The following is a 21067-nucleotide window of genomic DNA, read 5'->3' on the forward strand; positions in this document are numbered from 1 at the left end:
TTAAGACCATTACACACCCCGCCCCCTCAACTCCCAAGTAAACCAGACATTGTTCTAATGACTGGCCTGATTTATGCCCATGAATTTCTCTCCTTTCATGGTCATTATAGATATGTGTCTCTGTAATTGTCTGAAAGAGAGCAGAACCTTTTGCCTGAAAGGGAACAGTACTGAAATGAATCTCCTGGTTGTTACTGTGGGACACACCTGAGGCTGATTAACAGGATGGTAAGGAAGTGCCCCAGCCCAGAAGAGATTTAGCAGCAGTGAGGACACCTGTTTCCTGGTGTTCAGCCTGCAGCCACCTCCGCAGTTCACCCTCAGTAATAGGCAGCGAAAGGAAGGGCCATTTGCTTCCATAACTGACCGTATGATTTGGTCAACGTGTTTACTGCAGATTCCCAAGGCCTTCCCTCAAGTCTCTGCAAGGCTCTCATCCTTCCTCTTTCAGAAAGTCGTGTCTTAGTCAGAATCCTATCCTTGTCACCCAAACTGTAAGGCATTGGAGATTCTACCCCACTCGCAAGTACATAAGTTAGCCTGCCACAGTTTCATGGATGCTGGTAGCAGACGTGAGACTCGTCGATCAGAGGTAAAGGACAGTTTGTCACTCACAGCAATAGCAGTAGCTAGAGTATCAGCATTTTTTCTGCTGGTTCCCTGAGCCCAGTTCCCCCAGAGCAATGCAGAGGGACAGATGACCCCCTCTGCAGCCAATGGGTTGTGGTGCAGAAGAGGAATCCTGAGCTTAAGGAACCCAAATCTTTTATAACAGGCAATAAGCATGGCTGTCCTTTTCTCCAGAGGGAGGCAATTATCTTCAGTACACCAGACAGTAAGAATGCTTGCCCCTTGATCTTGAGGGAGACACTGTCTCTTCCTATCACTGCCTGTCTATTGGGCTGCTTGAATGCCCTCACAACTGGGCAGTTGGCCTTCAGAGCCAAGTGATCCCAAAGACAGCAAGGCAGAAGCTGCAGTGTCTTTTATAAACTAGCCTTGGAAGTCACACACTGCCATTTCTACAATATCTTGTTAGTTACACAGGTCAGCTCTAGGCACTGTGGAAGGGGACTGAACAAGGAGGTAGACATCACTGAGGACCATCTTGGAGGCCTGTAACCACAGTAATTACATAAGCTATTAGCATCGTAGTTAGCTAGATAAAGAGTATATGGGAATTAGGTAAGTCTTCAGAAGTTGAAGAATTTTAAATGAAAATGTAAGTTACAGACTGGAAGAAAATATTCACAAAACATATATCTGACAAAGATCTTGTGTCCACAAAATATAAAGAATTCTTACAACTGACTGATAAAAAGACAACCCAGTTAACAAATGAACACATACTTCACAAAAGTAGATATTCAGTTGGTCTTTAAACACACGTAAAGATACTCAAGATCATTTGTTATCTGGGAAATGCAAATCGTCACCACAATAAGATACATTTCATTCCCACCAGAACAGTCAAAATAACTGGAGACTTCCCTGGAGGCCCAGTGGTTAAGACTCTGTCCTTCCAATGCAGGGGGCACCGGTTCGATCCCTGGTTGGGGAACTAAGATCCCGCATGCTGCATGGCATGGCCAAAAAGTAAAATTAAATAAAATTAAATTAATAACTAAATTCCTGATTATTCTTTTAAAATAAATAAATAAATAACTGGTGATATCGAGTGTGGGTGAGGATCTGGAGCAACAAGAACCCTCAGTTATCGCTGGTTAGAGTGCAAAGCAATACTTGGGAAAAATACTTACCTAGTTTCTTGTAAAGTGACATGTATACTTTCTCTATGACCTAGCGATTCCACCAGTAGGTATTTATCCAAGAGAAATTAAGACACATGACCACTAAGAGAGTTATACACAAATATCCATAGCGTCTGTATTCATAATACATTGTAACCCAGAGCCGGCAGCTACCCAGGTGTTTATCAGTAGGAGAATAGATGAACAAATTGCGATACAAATCTTGTTTTCTGATATGTGCTGTGAATATTTGCTCCTGGTTTGTGGCTTTCTTTTTCATTTTTTAAGCAGTTTCTTTAAAAGACCAAAAATTTAATTTTAGCAGTCCAAATACTTACGGTTTTAACACTTTAAAGTAATTAGCTGTACACAACTGGTATTCTAACTCAGAGAGAAAGTTGCCAAAACCTCTACAGTGAAGGAGTCTCTGGGGGGCACTAACAGGAGTGTCTGTTATTTTGCAGTTGGGACAGATTCTAGAGCCCTTTGTTAGAGGGGGCCCCATTCAAAGTGAGCTAATTTGCAAGTAACAGCATAAATGGGCTTGTGTACAAGTTGTAAATGAGAAATATGTTTCCTTCGGAACACAAAAAAAAGCCTAAAAGACGTTGTGGGTGCTGAGAGTCAACAGCTGTTTCTTGACAGTGTCACAGAGAGAGCAGCCTTCAGTTTCCCCAATAATTTTCAGGAATCTCATCGAGGTGGCAGGGGGGCCTTACCCTGTGTGTGAGGCAGTGGCCCATCCTCTTTTTGTGAGCACCTTGTATTATTTGTATGTCCCAAACGAGTGTGTCAAAGAGGAAATCATCAGGGTAATGTCATACCTGTGTCCCTAGAGAAAGAAGGATGTAGTTAAGGTCTTGCCCTCAGAGACTGCGTGCAATGACAGGGCTGTGAGCTACCCGCCCTGGGAGCTGGGTAAAGTATGTCCTAGCCCTTTGGAGGGGAAGGCAAACTTCAGTCAAGAGGCTGTTGAAATAGGCACCGAACAAAAGATATGCAGCAAATTCTATAATAGAAAAATATTTACCATTCGCTGATTGGATGAATTTGGTCAATTCAGTAGTACTGGCTACAGGGACCTTAACGCGGCCCACAGCAATCCAGGCTCATGGGTAATCCACTGTGAGGCACATTCATTCTTCCCAAGTTTAAGAGCAGGGTGAACTGGGCTCTTAAATGGCAGAGCAGTGGGGATACTCACCACTTCTCTAAATACATCTTGTCTAAAGGGTTTCAACCACGAAAGACTTTGTTTTAATTTACACTGGGCCACATTAACTATTTTAATGGGGGAAGAAGAGGTTCATGGGGTTCCATTTTATCAAGATAATTTGTGACAAATATTTATTACTCGTTGAGTCAGAGAGTCCATGAGCACTGGCACATTTTAGGACAATGGGTACTGTGATCACGAGAAATTTAGGCAAGACAGTAGTTCCTGTGGTTAAGGTAAGGCATACCTGTTTGTCCTCTTTATCACCTTTAGTGACTGCCCGATGATTATAGGGGGTACCTTATTTAAATTTAGTGGGATGCCCAGTGTAACTGTAATTTGAGCCCCGTTACTGATTAAGGCCATGAAGGTTATCCAACTGCTGTGTTTCAGCAAACGTTAAACTAATTCAGAACCAGTGTTATAGAGGTACAAAAGCCAATCTGCCCTTTTAATCTTTTTGTTGTAGAAATTCTTTTAGTAAAATTTCAGTTACCAATTGGGCCAAATTACAGACTTCCATTTCGGTTTTTGTTTGTTTCCTCCTTGTTACTGACTGAATTGTGTCCCAACTTCATATGCGGAAGTTCTAACCCTCACATGACTGTACTTGGAGATGGGGCCTTGAAGGAGGTGATTAATTAAGGTTAAGTGAGGTCATACGGGCAGGGCCCTAATCTGATAGGACTGGGGTCCTTATCAGAAGAGGAAGAGAGGCCAGGGATCTTCCCTCGCTTTGCCTGGGCACACACAGAGCAAAGGCCATGTGCAAGCCAGAAAGAGAGGTCTCATCAGAAATCAACCCTGATGACACCTTGATCTCCTACTTCTGACCTCCAGAACTGTGAAGAGATAGACTTCTGTTGTTTAAGCAACTCAGTTGCGGCAGCCCTAGCAGACCGCTGTGCTCACCCTGTAGGCTTTTTTTGTTTTGGTTTGGGGTTTTTTGGTGGTGGTAGTTACTGGGTATCCTTCAGGGAGGTCTTCTCTGCACTGCTCATATTTATAAATTTCTTCCTCCAGAAAGCCTCCAATCAGTATTGTCAGGGTTAGCGTCCTTCGCCGTGACAGCAGTTGAATTTACAACTTGGCTGTGCCACAGGGATGCCAGGGGTGTTCTTCTCTGTAACCCTGAGGATCAAGGTCTTTTTTTGCAACAGAGACATAAGCAGCAGAAGCAAACGTATCTTATAGGGTCCTAGTGAGCCATCTGCCTTTAGGAGCATGAATCTCAGTAATTCAACTGCTCTTCAAATAGGGACTGCTGTTCCTCCATACAGGTGACTACCCAGTGGGCCTAACCAAGCTCTTTCCCCCTGAGCCCTCTTTAGAACAGGGCCAACACCACCTGCTTGAGACACACAAGCAGTATCTCACAAGTTAAGAGTCTTTCTCCTGAGTCCATCAATCAAGACACACAACTCAGTCTAAGACACAGATGAGTCTGGACTGAGACACACAACCCAAGGCTACTTAAAGGAGCTCCTTGATCCCATACTCTTCTCTGTGAACACCAATCACTGACGCTTCCAACTTAGGTGGGTTAAATCTATGACAGAGGCTTGGTAGGACTCAGCAAATGCAGCACCAGGCAGCAGATCCAGTCAGCAAACCAAAGCAAGAGAAGATAACCCCGGGTGGTGGTCGCCCCCCTCTAGACATCCTGCTCCTAGTGTCAACTGCTGTGGCCACCTTGCAGGGACAGCATTACCACCTCCATACCCAAAATTTGGTTCCAGTGTCAGGACTGATAATGTCACACACACACACACACACACACACACACACACACACACACACACACACACACACACACACACACACACACACACACACACACACACACACACACACACACACACACACACACTCCCCCCACACACACACACACCCTCCCCCCCCAAGATAATACAAAAAGGTTGATTATGTAACGAGGCTTTCTGGGGAAAACAGGGCAGGCTTTCCATGTTGGCCCAAAAATTACCTGAGAAAGGAAAGGAGGCTGGTTTGGGATTTTTTTTTACTGCGGTTGGGGTGGGGCTGGGATGAGGGTTCTCACACACACGGAGGGACGGAGGGATGGAGGGACGGAGGGACGTGCGAGGTTTCAGCCTCCCAGGCTTCCTTCAGGCTTTAACCCAGATGTGGGGCACAAGGGGGACGGGAGAGGGGAGGCTTCAAAGCTATCGGCAGTCAAACATCTTCGATGGTGTCAGCTCTTTATTTCAATATTAAATTACCATGAATAGATGATTCTAGTACGTACTCTTTAGGTTAGAATTTGAATAATGTATATCATAGTTTTAAATAAGACTTCACAAACCTTTCAGGTAAAATCATATTCTTCTGGGTAAATATATCCCCTTGATCACATTTATGATTACTCCTTTCTGAATCCCCACAGGAGAGTAAAGGAATAAAAAAGGCAGAGCTTAGTACTGTCATTAAAGACCTCAGAGATTCTTATCACACCCTGATATTGTTCCTTCTCATCAACTGTGGGGCCTGTGCAGTAACTCATCACAGACCTAATTAGCCGTGGTTCTGGATGTGGTCATCTCAGGCCAGTTGCTGCCCTGCACCTGATTTCACTCTCACTACGTAAGCAGGCTGACTCTGGGCGTCTTCTCTTGCGGGTTTGAGCTGTCAGGACTGTCAGTGCACGAGCTCCTGCGGCTCCCCTCCACTCACACCTTTGTAAATAGCCCCTTTTGTAAATAAGCTCTCCACCAACGGAAGGGAGAAGAACCTCTCCAATAGCTGTGTGTCAGGCAGAGTAAATGAGTCAGAGTCCTTGTGGCCTCTGAGCCCTGCTGTGATTTTACCTCCTTGCCCCTCTGACCTCACCTCCTCCCCCTGCCACCTCGGCTTGCTTTGTTCTGGCCACCCTGGCCATCTTGCTGTTCCTCAGACATCCTAGACGTGCTCCCACTTCAAGGCCTCTGCAATTTGCTGTTCCCTGTACCTGGTGTAATCTTCTACTACGTGCCAAGTGCCCCCCCCCAACACTTAGTGGCATAAAATATTTTGCAAAGGAATGGATCAAACATCTTTGTTTCCATTTCTCAAGAGCTCCAAGTATTTACTGTTGCTCCTAAAAAAAAAAAAGGAGGTAAGAAGGAATTTGAACTATCTGCATTGTCTTGAGCAGTGTTTCTCAAATGATCTATAGTGAAGGACCAGGTTTTAAAAATTATTTCCGGCTACTGCTGACCAGGCTGTAGTCCTGCTGTGCCGAACGAGATTGCAGCTCGCACTTCATGGGACGCACATGCTAGCTTGACAACTAACCCACATGGCTTCTAGTCTCTAAAGGAAGAGCCTGCTGATTGCTCTTGGTTGTGGTGGCAGCGGTCAACTGCTGTAAGTGTCGGAACTTCGTCACAGGTGGGTAACAAACTCGTTTGCCGGTTCGCGCCAGACCACACTTTAGGATCACTGGTCCAGAGGGGATCTCTCTTTTGGCAAGGCAGCTAAATCATAGATGGGAAGACCTTTCTGGTCACAACGACTGCTGCTAAAGGATCACAACACTATAATAATAGGTTAGGATGAGTTGCAAGTTTTCTTCAAAGAAGAGTTTCTCCTCCTAAGAGTGAAAAGACATTAGAGGTGATTTGTTTTGTTTGTTTGTTTTCGGTATGCGGGCCTCTCACTGTTGTGGCCTCTCCCCGTTGCGGAGCACAGGCTCCGGACGCGCAGGCTCAGCGGCCATGGCTCACGGGCCCAGCCGCTCCGCGGCATGTGGGATCTTCCCGGACCGGGGCACGAACCCGTGTCCCCTGCATCGGCAGGCGGACTCTCAACCACTGAGCCACCAGGGAAGCCCCGAGGTGATTTGTTTTTAATTTTGTTGTTTGCGTTTTTTAATATACCATTTATCCACATATATAGTCAAGGTCAATTAACTGCTCAATTTTCAAATTGGAAATGAAAATTGTATAGCTGAAAGCCAAATGCACATTCTAAAACAAAATGTCTGTTCAGAATGTAGAATGAGAGGGTAGCAGGTTATTCGATCATTAGATATACCATCCACATTATTAGATGCATATGTGATATTTTAACTGGGTGATACTAAGTAAGGATATTATTTCTTAGGTAAAATTTGAGAATGCATGAATTGAGCTGAATCTATTAAAAGTTGTTGAATCCAAAATTGTAAGGTCTGTAATTACATAAATTACATTAAGTCATTTCAACAGAAATATTCTTCATTAGGCAGTTTCAATAAAGTGTGAAAATGCAGTAAATAAGTACATTTAAAATTTTTCTTTTAATTGGGTCATAAGTTTTCAGTACCAAATAAATTGCATGACAGTTTGTAATTAACATTTTACCGTCTAACTCTGTGAGGGGAAAGGTATGTATAGGTTACTTTAAAGGTACAGTGTGCTTTCCCCTACAGCCTCCAACTCCTATCCCCAAGAATATTAAGGATTTTCAAAGGCACTGAATCTTTGAACATTAGCTGGTTTTATGACAAAAATCTATCCCAAAGGGGTAGAGAGAATACAATTTAAATGTTATATCAGCTCTTACTTTAGCAGATATATTTTGGGGTCATTACATAAATATATTAAATAATTTGAAAACTTTTTATTTCTTATTCAGTATGGAGATTTATTCCCAGAGCGGGGCTTTTCTGATGCAAAATTGGAATGCTTGTGTAGTCAGAACAGCTGTCCCCACCCCATGGGGTGTCTTCCATTACTTTACAGTAGAGATGAATTTTTGGCCCAGTGTCTCAGTAGTATTGGACACACGTGGTTTTAAGTGGCAAAGCGGTATGCGTATGCATTCATTTGACTTTCAGAGCTACAGTTGGCTCCAGATTAGAACAAGGAGAATACATTCACACCAAGGCCACCCTCATGGCTGCTGCAGTAGCTGGATCACAGTAGGCTCTGTTGCTTCTAAAGACACAACCAACTATTGCTGAGGAATTACACATTCACCAAAGTGCCGTACAGCTGGAAGAGAGAGAATAATGAACTGCTAAAAGGATTCTTTCAAAGATTTCAGATTATGGTCCTAGTTATTATTGATCTAGTTTTTTAATATTAATAATAAAATCATGGCTGTGAAATAACAGTGAAACTAAAAGGAAGGATTTTCAAGGAAGTAGATGATTTTTCAGGATATTCATCCAAATATTTGATTTAAATCTTTTCCTTTCCAGAAAAAAGTGGCACTATCCTTTTAGACTCATTCACAAGGAATTAAAATTAGATTGATTCTTAATGCCCATTGTTGATATATGCAGCATATTTGGAAGGCCAATCTATTAAAAATAAAGAATTAGTTTACTCTGTGAAAGAATGGCTTATATTATTGACATTTTAGACAATTTTGTTTCCTACAAAAATGTGTTATAATTAATGCAGAAATAAGATCTGATTTAGCGTGAAATTGCATTGATACACTATATGGTTGGAATACTCTGTCTCTGTGCAGCGTCAACTTAATGCTGTTTATGTATGACCTTGTACTATAAGCTTATATTTAAATGCTTCGTAACTTTTGCATTTTGAAGCCAATTGGTATAGTTATTCAAGTTTCAGCTTTTTAGCAAAAGTGATTTCCTAGAAAATCCAATTATGCCTGTCTAAATAATATCTGAATAATGCTTTTTCCCCTAAGTAAAAACAAACAAGCAAAAAGTAAAAAACCTTCAGTGTAAATTTTTAATTTATCTGATATGGAGAACTAGATTTCTGATATTCATTAAATATCAAGGAAATTCCGACCATACTCAGTGTAGGCTACCTTTTTATAGAAGGGAATTTATGCATGTTTCGTAAGGGTTGTACTGATGAATATGTTTGAGGCTTTCAGCTTTTAGTGGATACAAAATAGAATGATTGATAAAATCCTCCCTACTATTGGCTATTATTTACTGACTCTTAAGTGGCAGGTTGTATTTATGCCAATTTATCTGCTTCAGGGAACATTCTTGATAGCAGAACAAAGTGAATAAAAGTAGTTTGCTTTGCAAATGAATGCAAATGGGAGAGCCTTTCGGAAAGCCCTTTAACAGGGGCAGTGCACTTTGATTATGAGTGAAGCTGCCATTTGGACATGGTGAAAAGAGCACGCTTGAACCATTGATTGGGGGAGACAGTAAAAAGTCAGGAAGGGCCCCCTTAAGCTTGCGGTGAGGCAGGCGGATGTCAGTGTGGTTAGAGCACAGTGGGAGAATGACAGGGAGGATTAGTGTCAGGGAGAAGCTTTGCTGTAGCTGTGGAGATAGTCCCTGGGGTCACTCACCTCTGGCTGTTGTCTGTGCTGATGGTCCTGTAATGCATACGGCCTGATGTATGCCTGTTCATTATCGGAAACAGTGATTAGAAAAGGTATTTGTCTCAGAGGTTTCCTTCCTTCCTTTCTTTTTTCTTTCTTTTTAATTAAAGGAAAATAAGGTGGCTTCCTCCATCTCTCTGCTGACTCCTAGAGTCTTGTGTTGTACCATTGTGGCTACTGCCTCTGGTAGGAAACGGTTTAGTGCTGTAATGTAAAATAATTGTAACGTGGCTATCTGTTCTTTGATGATGGTTTCTTTTGCTTTGCTCAACTTTGGGTTTCACCAAGTGGTAATGCTGAATAAAATGCAGAGAATATGCTTGCTCTGAGAATTTTGGCTTTTGCAAAAACAGATTTTTATCATCTTTAAGGTATTTTATTATTCAATTTAATAATCTGATCAACTTTTAGAAGCTATTTACCTTCTCAAAAAGGAAGTGTTGCTTTGCATGGACTGGGTGGTTTAAGTCTTGGCTGCAGGATTTTCTAATTTCTATTCTCAAGTTTTACAAAATGCTAGCACTTGATAAATTAACTTCTTGAAAATACATGCTTTTTAGAATTAAATATCGTTACGTAGAATGAACAAAAAATATATCTTTGTCTCGGTTCTGATTCTGAATCAGTCCATTTACTTGTTCACATTTTCATTTACACTTATAAAGTTTTTTTGCTTTTTTAATCATTTTTCTTAAAAACTTCAAGACCTTCTGTGGTAAGCTCACATGAGGCATTTGTGAGCATTAGTGACACAATGCACTTCAAAACAACTGTCTTTCTTTTTTTAATGTCTTTAAGAGCCTGGGTTCACAGTACTTCTTCTTTATTATTTGGTGTACGTTGGAGCATTTAAAAGGCTGCGGGAGCTTTGCATTCTAATGTTAAATATGCAACTCAGACCTTCACCTAAACTAGTAGATACGTTTTAACATTGTTATTTTTGCAGAAAGCATAATGCCAATACTTGGTTTCACAGGTTTATTAAATGTTTTAGCGAACATTCTCTGAATTATTTTTTTTCTTTAATGTTTTGCAGGCACCTGAATGGACAGAAGAGGACCTCAGCCAGCTGACAAGAAGTATGGTTAAGTTCCCAGGAGGAACCCCAGGTCGATGGGAGAAGATTGCCCACGAATTGGGTCGATCGGTGACAGATGTGAGTTCACTCAGATTTGCACTGTATGGAGAGTGACAAACCAGAATAAGCCAACTATGTAGAAGGCAGACATAGATGCGTCCAACATTATCTTTGGAGAAAGCCTACAATCTTTTTAAGGACCTGGAAGTGAACCGTTAACAAAATAAGCAAGAAGCAGATGTCAGCTAGTCCCCTGGTCTACAATTAACAGCTGTGTGAGGCATTCTGGTGTTTAGAGACTTAAGCTACTGTAACCTAATCACAGAAAAACAATGCTAGTTTTTGTTTCGAGTGACCCCTTTAGCTGTGGGGAAAAAAAATAGTTCTCTGATCAGAATTAGAGAAGTTGCATTTCAGCTGGATCTTTTTAACACTGAAGTACAGATTGCTATAGGTAGTTGACAGGTGGTTTGCATTAATTAAATGAGCAATAGTCCTATAATGTTTTTATTTCAAGGATGATACCTACGATTCATTTTGACAAGTTGTTTAACCAAAAAATTGTTCTATGCATATAGCTTTATAATTATATATAATGTACATTAGAAGTGTATAACTATAGATTTATATATATACTATAAACAATATATATTTAATTTATATATGATTATATGTGACCAGTAATACCTACCATTTAAAAGACAGTGTTTACCCGGAAAGTTTTCGATTTAACACTTTAGAAATATAGGGCAGAGAATCTTATAAAAGCACCTACTAGAGCACCTGATATATACTAAATATTCAGTAAATGTTTACTTGAAATGGAGGTCTTTATTTTCATCAATATGATCCTCATTTTCATAAATGATAGTAAATATTTACTGAATTTACTTTAAAATAAATCCTATAGCTCTAAAATATCTAAGGATACTGAAAGCAAAGATTCAGATTTCTTATGTTCTCTTCAATTGTATTAGTATACTTTGGGCCTTTTTTGATAATGAACAATTTAAAAACCCTGCAAAATGATTAATAAGCACAACCACCAAAAAAATAACCTTTTAATTTAGAAACAAATAATACGTATTACTGTCAATTTTTTTTCTTGGGTTTTTTTTCTTTTTTTTTTTTTCTGTTTCAGATAGGAGCTGCTTTGAGAATTTTAAATTATATAGGAATGTTTTTACTACCATATGGTAGGACTTTTTAAAATCACATTTTAAAGACACAAATTTTTGTAAGATGTTTTACATGATTTCGACTTAAGAGTTAGTCTGATCATGTGGAAAGTTAGCCCTTGTATCTTGTAACTTTTTTTTTGGCTATTTCATGATGAGACCCGTTATCTTAGGTTACTGGAGGAAAACCATAAGGATACCTTTTCCTCTGCTAAGAATGTTACTGGGATGTGCATTTTATCTTGTTGCAAGGTTGTAAAAGATCTAATAATGCCTTATCGGTAAATATCTGACCAGGTTAAAGATGTTCCATGGTTACTGATGTTTTAAGTACTATGATCCTCTAAATGTATAATTACTGTTAATATAGTGATTAACAAAAATGACTGAAATACTTTTTAGAAAGTTACAAAACAGGCATTGGTTTAAAAGGGCCTCAAAACTTGTAGTTCAATTGGTTGATGAGAGAGAATAGTTCACTAACTAACTTAGTGTCTCTGTTGAAGATAGCACTGCCTTTAACTTTTTATTTATTTATGGCTACATTGAGTCTTCGTTGCTGCATGCAGGCTTTTTCTAGTTTGCGGCAAGCGGGGGTACTCTTCGTTGCGGTGCGCGGGCTTCTCATTGTGGTGGCTTCTCTTGTTGCAGAGCACGGGCTCTAGGTGCGCAGGCTTCAGTAGTTGTGGTGCACGGGCTCAGTTGCTCCGCGGCACACGAGATCTTCCCGGACCAGGGCTCGAACCCATGTCCCCCCCATTGGCAGGCGGATTCTTAACTACTGCATCACCAGGGAAGTCCCAACACTGCCTTTAACTTTTTAAATAATATTTCTATGAGACATTATAGTTAATAATTCCAAAGGCAGATAAGAAATTGAATAGAGCAATATTTTACTTTGTTGTTGTCATTAAAATCTGGTTAAATTTTTAATCTATATTTTTAAGAGGAGCGAGATGAAAGTTTAAATGCTAATATACGTGATGTAACCAACAGAGCCTTGGGATGGCTGTTTAGTATCATAGATCTCGAAAATTGACGTAACTTACAAGAGCAGTCTTAGTGCAGCCTTGGTGTAGGTAAAGGCATCTTTTCACACTTTTGCAAATTCATCCCATAGTTTTTTTCTTCTTCTTCTTCTATACTTACCCAAGGAAGACTGATTCCATGTAATAGATATTTTTTCCTTTTATCATGGAAGTAGCAAACATGATTTTTTTTTTTTTTTTTTTTGCGGTACGCGGGCCTCTCACTGTTGTGGCCTCTCCCGTTGCGGAGCACAGGCTCCGGACGCGCAGGTTTAGCGGCCATAGCACACGGGCCCAGCCGCTCCGTGGCATGCGGGATCTTCCCGGACCGGGGCATGAACCTGTGTCCCCTGCATCGGCAGGCAGACTCTCAACCACTGCACCACCAGGGAAGCCCCCAAACATGACTTTTTGAGATATTTTTTTCCCCCTCCAAGTATTAGTTCTATTTTCATAATACCAAAAGTACCTTGGAAATACTTAGTAAACCTAAAATTTTGGGCACCAAAAGTGCCACTGTAACTTTGCTTCTATATCAGTATATACATATATAGACTCACACTGTATTTTCATTCTGTGAGCATCATCTCCATAGCTAGACTGTACGTTTCATTTCAGTAACTACATTTCAGTACCATACACACAAACACAAACTGTAAAGCACTCTCTCTCTAAAAGAGAACAAGTGTCTGAAGACAAAACTCATTTTACCGAACACACAGTGAGTTACACTGAAGCAGCTAAGATGGGTTTGGCTAATACAGTTCCTTTAGTAGAATGTTAAGTGAAAGCTAACCACACTTTAGAAGATCACTTAGACTTCTTTTTTGGCGTATGGTGTTAATTAGATTTGTTTTCATTAAGTGTTCCACTATGAAAAAGAAACCAAGTTGAGTTTGCTGTTATTGGAACCTCTACATACCGACCGGATCACCTGTACCAATTCACCCCAGCTCTGCACCATCTGCTCTTTGACCCGTTTTCCTTGCTAAATGTGTAGCTTCAGGCTGAGTTCTCTTTCCTTCGAGAAACAATTGACCTTTTTGGGAGGGGTGACAGGGTGCCGTGGTGGAATCTATATGTTCCTTATTTGGGTTGACAGATTACAGTGAAAAACCCATTTTGTTCCTCAATTAAGAAAGGAGTTTTCAGTGTATTAATTGTCATAATTCACTAGTTAAATTGCTAAATACTACTCCGGATAAATACAAAGAATTTGTTATTAGCTTTGTAAAAAAAAATCAATGCAAAGTATATTTTAACTCAGATATACCTAAACCGTAAGACTTTATTATAGATGCGATATTTTAAATGTTAATATATGCCTTTTAGCAAATAATTTTGGTAACCACAAAGAACACTCAAATTTTAAAAACAGGAAACAAAACCTGTCCGGCATGTAAAACCAACTTTAGTGTGATTATTAACTGCAGGTTTTCTAAATTAAGGTCAGGAAGCCTCACATTTCTTGCTTGTGCAGTAATATCATTCTCTTGCCTGTAAGGATGTAAACTGATTCTGCCCCTCTCCATAGTCACTAATCTCCTGCATCCTAGTTGTGATAACAGACTGATTGGAGATGTTCTGCCTGCTTGGAAAAGGCCCAGGTAGGTAGCAAAACAAAAGATAGGTGGATAGATTTAAACAGACTTTTGTAATTAGCTTAATGCCACCGTGAGATGTGTAGTTAGAGAAGCATTTCATATGCAGGTGAAAAGGAGGGAGAATAATAAAATTCCCAATTTTATTTTATATAGCCACAACTAGAGAGGAGATACCTGTTGGGGGAATATTTATATGTTATTATGGCAGTTGTTTCAAAAAATGTAAGCAGATTATTCAATAGAAAATAAACTTTTGTCAGTGAACTAAACATATAGTATATATAATGCTGAAAGGCATATATTAACATTTAAAATACTTCATCAATAGTAAAGTAGTTGTTACAGTTTAGGTATATCTCAGTTAAAATAGACTTTGCATTAATTTTTTAACAAAGCTAGTAACATTCCTTGTGTTTATCCAGAGTAGAATTCAGCAGTTTAACTCGTATATATTTGGGCAAATGTATCATTGCTATTACTTTTATTTAGAGTCAGACTAGTCCTACACAGGCTGTAAAGGGGACAAGAACTGTCGCCACCCCCTGCATCGGGCTCCCTGCCACAGCGGTTCTCCAGAGCAGCCTCATCTCCGCTCCTCTCGCTCCCCCACCTGCTCAACCCCACGACCTTCAAGGGTACTTAAATTTTTAAAAAGGAAGGGGTCCTTTATACCATTCTGCTTGCTAGATGAGTCACTAAAATCTAATAATCAGTTTTCAATCTGACATTAATAGATGATAATAATGTGTTATCAAATCTCTCTCTCACGCACACACTTTGTTGTATGTCATTCCAGACTTTAGTCTTCTTATATAGGCATATGACTACATAATTTTAACAGTATTAATCTGTATCCTGCCCTTTCCACTTTGCTATAAGCTTCTTTCCACAACAAAGATCCACGTCATCTTTCTAAACACCTGTACAATACTCCATGTTGTCTGGATATAATTAAGGAGCACCCAGGTGATTGTCACTTAAATTGCTTCCCTTTTTTTCTTCATTCATCTTTCCATTTATATCTGTTTCCTTAGCTTGTATGCCTAGGAGTAGAGAAGCTTGATTCAAGACTATGGATGTTTTTAGAACCTTTGGTGACTCTAAAATTGGCCTCCAGAGAGGTGATAATATTATACAATGCCCCTGGTGGTATGAGAGGACACTTCCTCATAGTCTCATAAACACAGAACGTTTGTTTTCTTTCCATCATTGCTCATCAAGTAAGTGAAACGTGCTATGGCACTGATTTTTATAACTTGCCTCCTTACTTACTGGTCTTATTTCGAATAGAGTTTGTGTTAATTCATTATAATTCGAGGATAGATAGTCCTACCGTTTTTTGTTGTTGTTTTTTTGGCTGTGTTGTTGGGTCTTTGTTGCAGTGCACAGGCTTCTCCGTGAGGTGGCTTCTCTCGTTGCAGAGCATGGGCTCTAGGCGCACAGGCTTCAGTAGTTGTGGCTCATGGGCTCTGGAGCGCAGGCTCTGTAGTTGCAGCACATGGGCTTAGCTGCTCTGCAGCATGTGGGATCTTCCTGGACCAGGGCTCGAACCTATGTCCCCTGCATTGGCAAGCATATTCTTAACCACTGTGCCACCAGGGAAGTCCTACCTTCTGCAAATAATACTTTGCCATTTTCTTCTGTTATATTGAGTGTATTAGCTAACAATTCCAGAGATATATTATAGTAAGAGTGATTCATGTAGACTTTTTGCTCAACATTTTAATAAGAAAACCTAATGTTTGGTCATTAATTAATTTTAATATTAGTCATTGATATGAGAAGTCCATTATTATGCTAGGGAAATTTTCTTCACTTTAATTTTTCCAATTCTAATTTATAGATGTGAAATTTTAACAGTGGTTTCTTCAACATCCCTTGACATGATCATATGACCTAATAAGGATGAATATATTACTAAGGTCCCCCTTTGTATTTCTAAGATAAAGTTTACTTGGTCATATAATATTATTCTTTCAATAAACAGCTGGATTTGATTTGTTAATTTATTTAGGATTCTTGCATTTATATATCTTAAAGTAAAAATATTCTAGAATTCTTGGTGTTTTGTTAATTGGATATCTTTAGGTAGGGTTATACCAGCCTTCTAGAATTAGTTCATTATACCTACCTTCTAACATCTAGAGCAGCGGTCCCCAACCTTTTTGGCACCAGGGACCCGTTTCGTGGAAGACAGTTTTTCCACACATGGGGCTGGGGGGATGGTTCAGGCAGTAATGTGAGCAATGGGGAGCGGTGGGGAGCGTCAGAAGAAGTGAGATGCCTCACTCACTTGCCTGCTGCTCACCTCCTGCTGTGTGGCCGGTCCTAATCAGGGGTTGGGGACCCCTGATCTAGAGAGTCAAGAAAATACTGAATTCATAAAACAAAAAAGTGTGCTATGGAAAAAAATCAGAACAAAAATAAGTATCCAAATAAATGAAGTAGAATGGTTGAAAATTATCATCTGGAAAATCTCCTAGAGAGCAGAACAAAAAGACAAGAAATACAGGGAATCAGTCCAAAAGGTCAAAATCTGATTAAAAGGAGTTCCAGTTAGACAGAGAAAACAGACATGAGAGCATTTTTCAATAAATGATACAATGAAGTTTTCCAGGATGAAGAAACACCTGAGACCAACAACGCATGAACACTGAGACTACACAGAAGATCTTTAAAGCTTTAAAGCTTCTAAAGGAGAAGAAGCCTCCAAAGTAAGGCAGGTCAGAGTGAGAGCAGATTGCTTGGCAGCACTAGATTCCGGGAGACAAGAGAGCATTGCCCTCACAGTTCAAGGCAGAAGGGTTCTGAATCTAGAACAGACCAACCAGCTATGATGGTCAATACGTGGGGTCCTCACGTATTGACCTCTCATTCTTAAGACAGTTTCCTGAGACTGCACACTCCAGCAAATGAGGGATAAGTCACCAAAGAGGAAGACACAGAATCCTCGGAATAGTGGACTGAGCCCAGTGAATGGAAATCCTGAGACCCCACGGCAATACAGCAGGCGAAGAGTGCAGAAAGTCCACGCTGGAGCAGGAGAACAAAAGACTGTGAGAGAGCAACCACGTGAACAAAAGGCAACTAGAAACTCCACCAACAGAAAACCATAGAAAAAAGGCATAGTCCAAATTTAAGTTCAGCCATACCTCAGTTTCAGTTCCAGACCACCGAAATAAAGCAAATATCACAATAAAGTGACCTACATGAATTTTTTGGTTTACACTATATTGTAGTCTGTTAAGTGTGCAATAGCATTATGTCCAAAAAATATACATACCTTAATTAAAGATAGTTTATTGCTAAAAAAAATGCTAACCATCATCTGAGCCTTCAGGGAGTCATAATCTTTTTGCAGTAGTAACATCAAAGACCACAGATCGCCATAACAAATATAATAATAATGAAAAAGTGTGAAATATTGTGAGAATTACCAAAATGTGACACAGAGACACAAAATGAGCAGATGCTACTGGGAGAATGGTGCCCACAGACTTTGTCAACAGAGTTGCCACAAACCTTCAACTTATAGAAACCGCAATCTGCCTGTGCAGTAAAAAAGTGGAACGATAGAAACAGCAAAAGAATCTGACACTGAGAACATTCTCCTTTAAGTGACACAAGAAGTGCGATCACAGTGCAGTACTTACCTCTACAGTGAGTAATGTTTACCATATCACAGTTATGTAAGATCTTACATAATGGCTATATTTTAAACATTTTATATACTTTCAGATGGTTTTTCAATTTTTAAAATCAACAGATTGTGGAAGACTATGGCAAGTTGTCCATCAAAATACGTTATCCCCTTTTCTAGTAATAGGGAAGGCAGGCACACATTTGCCCAGCAACACTGCACTTCCAAGCCCTCCAAGCTCTGCTATGGCTAGGTTACTAATTTCTTCTCAGAGGGACATAACTGAAGTAATGTGTGTCTCTAGGAGCTCTTGCTCACTTTTCCCTCCCACTGAACTGGAGTACCAATTTGCCTGCCGCTCAGCTGCGACCATGCAGGCAAAGACAGTTGCCCTAAAGAATGGCAGGGAAGCACAATGGAAAGAACACGAACATACGGAGTAAAATAAAAATTGTAAACAGTGACAAGCTCCATGAAGAAAAAAAAAGCAGAGTAAGAGGTTAGAGACCTAACCTAGGGAGTGCAATTTCAAGTGGGATTCTGAGGAAAGTCCTCTCGAAGAGGTAACATTTGAGCAGAGGCACAAAGCAACTGAGGGAGCGAGGTTGTCTGAGAAAGCGTTCCAGGTGGAGAGAACAGCAGTTGCAAAGGCTTTGAGGCAAGAGCCTGCTTTGGGTGTGCAGAGTCCAGCAAAGAGGTCAATACGGCTGACGAGGAGTGAGCAGGGGGGATTACAGAAGATGAGGCCAAGAGATAGTGGAGGACCAGAACACCTAGGACCTCCTTGGTCAAGGTAAAGATTTTGGATTTTACTCTGAGTGAGACAGGAAAGCACCAGATTTTGAGCAAAGGAGTGCAAGATCTAAAAGGGTCATTCTGACTTCTCTGTGGAGAAGATGCTGTGGCAGGGCAAGTGTGGGAGCAGGAAGGCAGGCCAAGTAAGAGGCTATTTCAGTTGTCCCTGCAAAAGACAGTGGTGGTTTGGACCAGGGCTTATTGGTAGAGGTGGGAAAAAGAGGCTGAATTCAGGATATAATATACCAAAAGCCTGTTAGTTAATTATGTGTACTTGTAAGCATCAGAAGAACTGTGAACATACAGATGGCCAACAGGCACATGAAAAGACACTCAGTATCACTAATTATTAGAGAAACGCAAATCAAAACTACAATGAGGTATCACCTCACACTGGTCAGAATGGCCATCATTAAAAACTCTACAAATAATAAAAATGCTGGAGAGAGTGTGGAGAAAAGGGAACCCTCCTACACTGCTGGTGGGAATGTAAATTGGTGCAGCCACTATGGAGAACAGTATGGAGGTTCCTTAAAAAACTAAAAATAGAGCTACCATACGATCCAGCAGTCCCACTCCTGGGCATATATCCAGAACTGACAAAAACTCTAATTCGAAAAGATACATGCACCCCAGTGTTCATAGCAGCACTGTTTACAATAGCCAAGACATGGAAGCAACCTAAGTGTCCATTGACAGATGAATAGATAAAGATGTGGTATATGAACACAATGGAATGTTACCAGCCATGAAAAAGAATGAAATAATGCCATCTGCAGCAACATGGATGAGCCTAAAGATTATCATACTAGTGAAGTAAGTCAGAGAAAGACAAATATCATATATCACTTACATGTGGAATCTTAAAAAATTGTATAAATGAAGTTATTTACAAAACAGAAACAGACTCACAGACATAGATAACAAACTCATGGTTACCAAAGGAAATGGCAGGGGGGAGATAAATTAGGAGCTTGGGATTAACATATACACACTACTATATATAAAATAACCAACAAGGACCTACTGTATAGCACAGGGAACTATATTCAATATCCTGTAATAACCTATAATGGAAAAGAATCTGAAAAGTGTGTGTGTGTGTGTGTGTGTGTGTGTGTGTAACCAGGTCACTTTGCTGTACACCCGAAACCAACACAACATTGTAAATTTATACTTCAATTTTTTTTAATGGTTAAAAAAAACAATGCTCAGAAAAAATATTTTAAAATTTCAAAAAAAGACTGTGAACAGAAATGCATGTTCTGGGTGTAGGGTACATGGCTTTTCATCAGAAGCCCTGGTTGTAAACTGACTTTTTTTTTTTTTAAAGCTGTGTGCATGTATTACCTTGATTTTTAAAACTACTTTTAAAAATCTAAAGAAAAAATATTTTGTATCTTTCCATGTCAGTATATATAGGCCTACCTCGTTCTTTTTAATTTTTTTTTTATTATAAAAGCTTTACTGATTTACAGAAATAGAAAAAAAATCCTAAAATTTGTATGGAACCACAATGGACCCCCAAATAGCCAGAACAATCTGGATAGAGAACAAAGCTTGGAGGCATCACATGTCCTGTTTTCAAAATATGTTATTAAGCTATGGTAATCAAAACAGTAAGGTACTTGACAGCCGACAGCTAGGCCGGGAGGGCAGTAGGAACATTCAGCCTCTACTGAAACACTTGCCAGACCATCCCCTCACCGAAAACAGCTTTACTAGTAGAATTCTAGAGCCATCTATTAATATTTTTGCTTGTCTATATTCCCCCATCAAAGGGCCTTGAGGGCTAATTTGAATGTTCTAGCAAAGTAATAACAACTACTTGCAGACCCTTGTCCAGAGAATGTCCTTCTTTTATCTGGTTCAGTTGTCTTCTTCCACAGAGGACACAGCTTAAGGAGGGGCAAACAGAATAGTGGAGAGAGAGAAACAAGATATCCACCCAGCCTGTTTATACATCAATAGGGTGACAGGTATCACCAACAGATCTCTGTGACACACACTGGGGAAATCAAAGTACAAAGGGCTTGAATCTTTACTAAATTCACCTAGTTGGTGATTGGCAGTAACTCGGGTAAAGTAGTACAGAATTGGCCTTCATGAGAGGTGAGGCCAGACTCCCAAACTGTCAGTACACAAGCCTGTTTTGGATTGCTCTTTCCTTACTTTAGCCAACATTGATTTAGAAGTAAAAAACTTTTAAAGCAGTAAACAATGATTTTCTTTCTTATAAGCACAGTCCTAATTAATTGGAAATCTGTTGAATGAGTATGCAAGGGAATAACCACGTTGGAAGCTCCTTGAGGTGGATAAGACTAGGTCTTATACATACACCACTGTTCTCAGTATAGTGATATGCTAAGTCAATACTTAATAAATCTTTGGTAATTCACCTAAATTGAAAGATAGTTCATTAATAATACCACATCTAGGGAATTCCCTGGCAGTCCAGTGGTTAGGACTCCGCA

General features: G+C 40.0%; 1 protein-coding gene across 1 annotated transcript in view; it reads left to right on the forward strand.

Annotated features, from left to right (window-relative positions):
- Positions 1–21067, forward strand: part of DNAJC1 (DnaJ heat shock protein family (Hsp40) member C1) — a 207602-nt gene that overhangs the window by 164284 nt on the left and 22251 nt on the right. Inside the window, exon 9 of the mRNA XM_030837139.2 lies at positions 10307–10426. Coding sequence (XP_030692999.2) covers positions 10307–10426 — 120 coding nt within the window. The remainder of the gene's footprint in view (positions 1–10306; positions 10427–21067) is intronic.

Source organism: Globicephala melas, chromosome 2 (genome assembly GCF_963455315.2).
Source record: "Globicephala melas chromosome 2, mGloMel1.2, whole genome shotgun sequence".
Lineage (NCBI taxonomy): Eukaryota > Metazoa > Chordata > Mammalia > Artiodactyla > Delphinidae > Globicephala > Globicephala melas.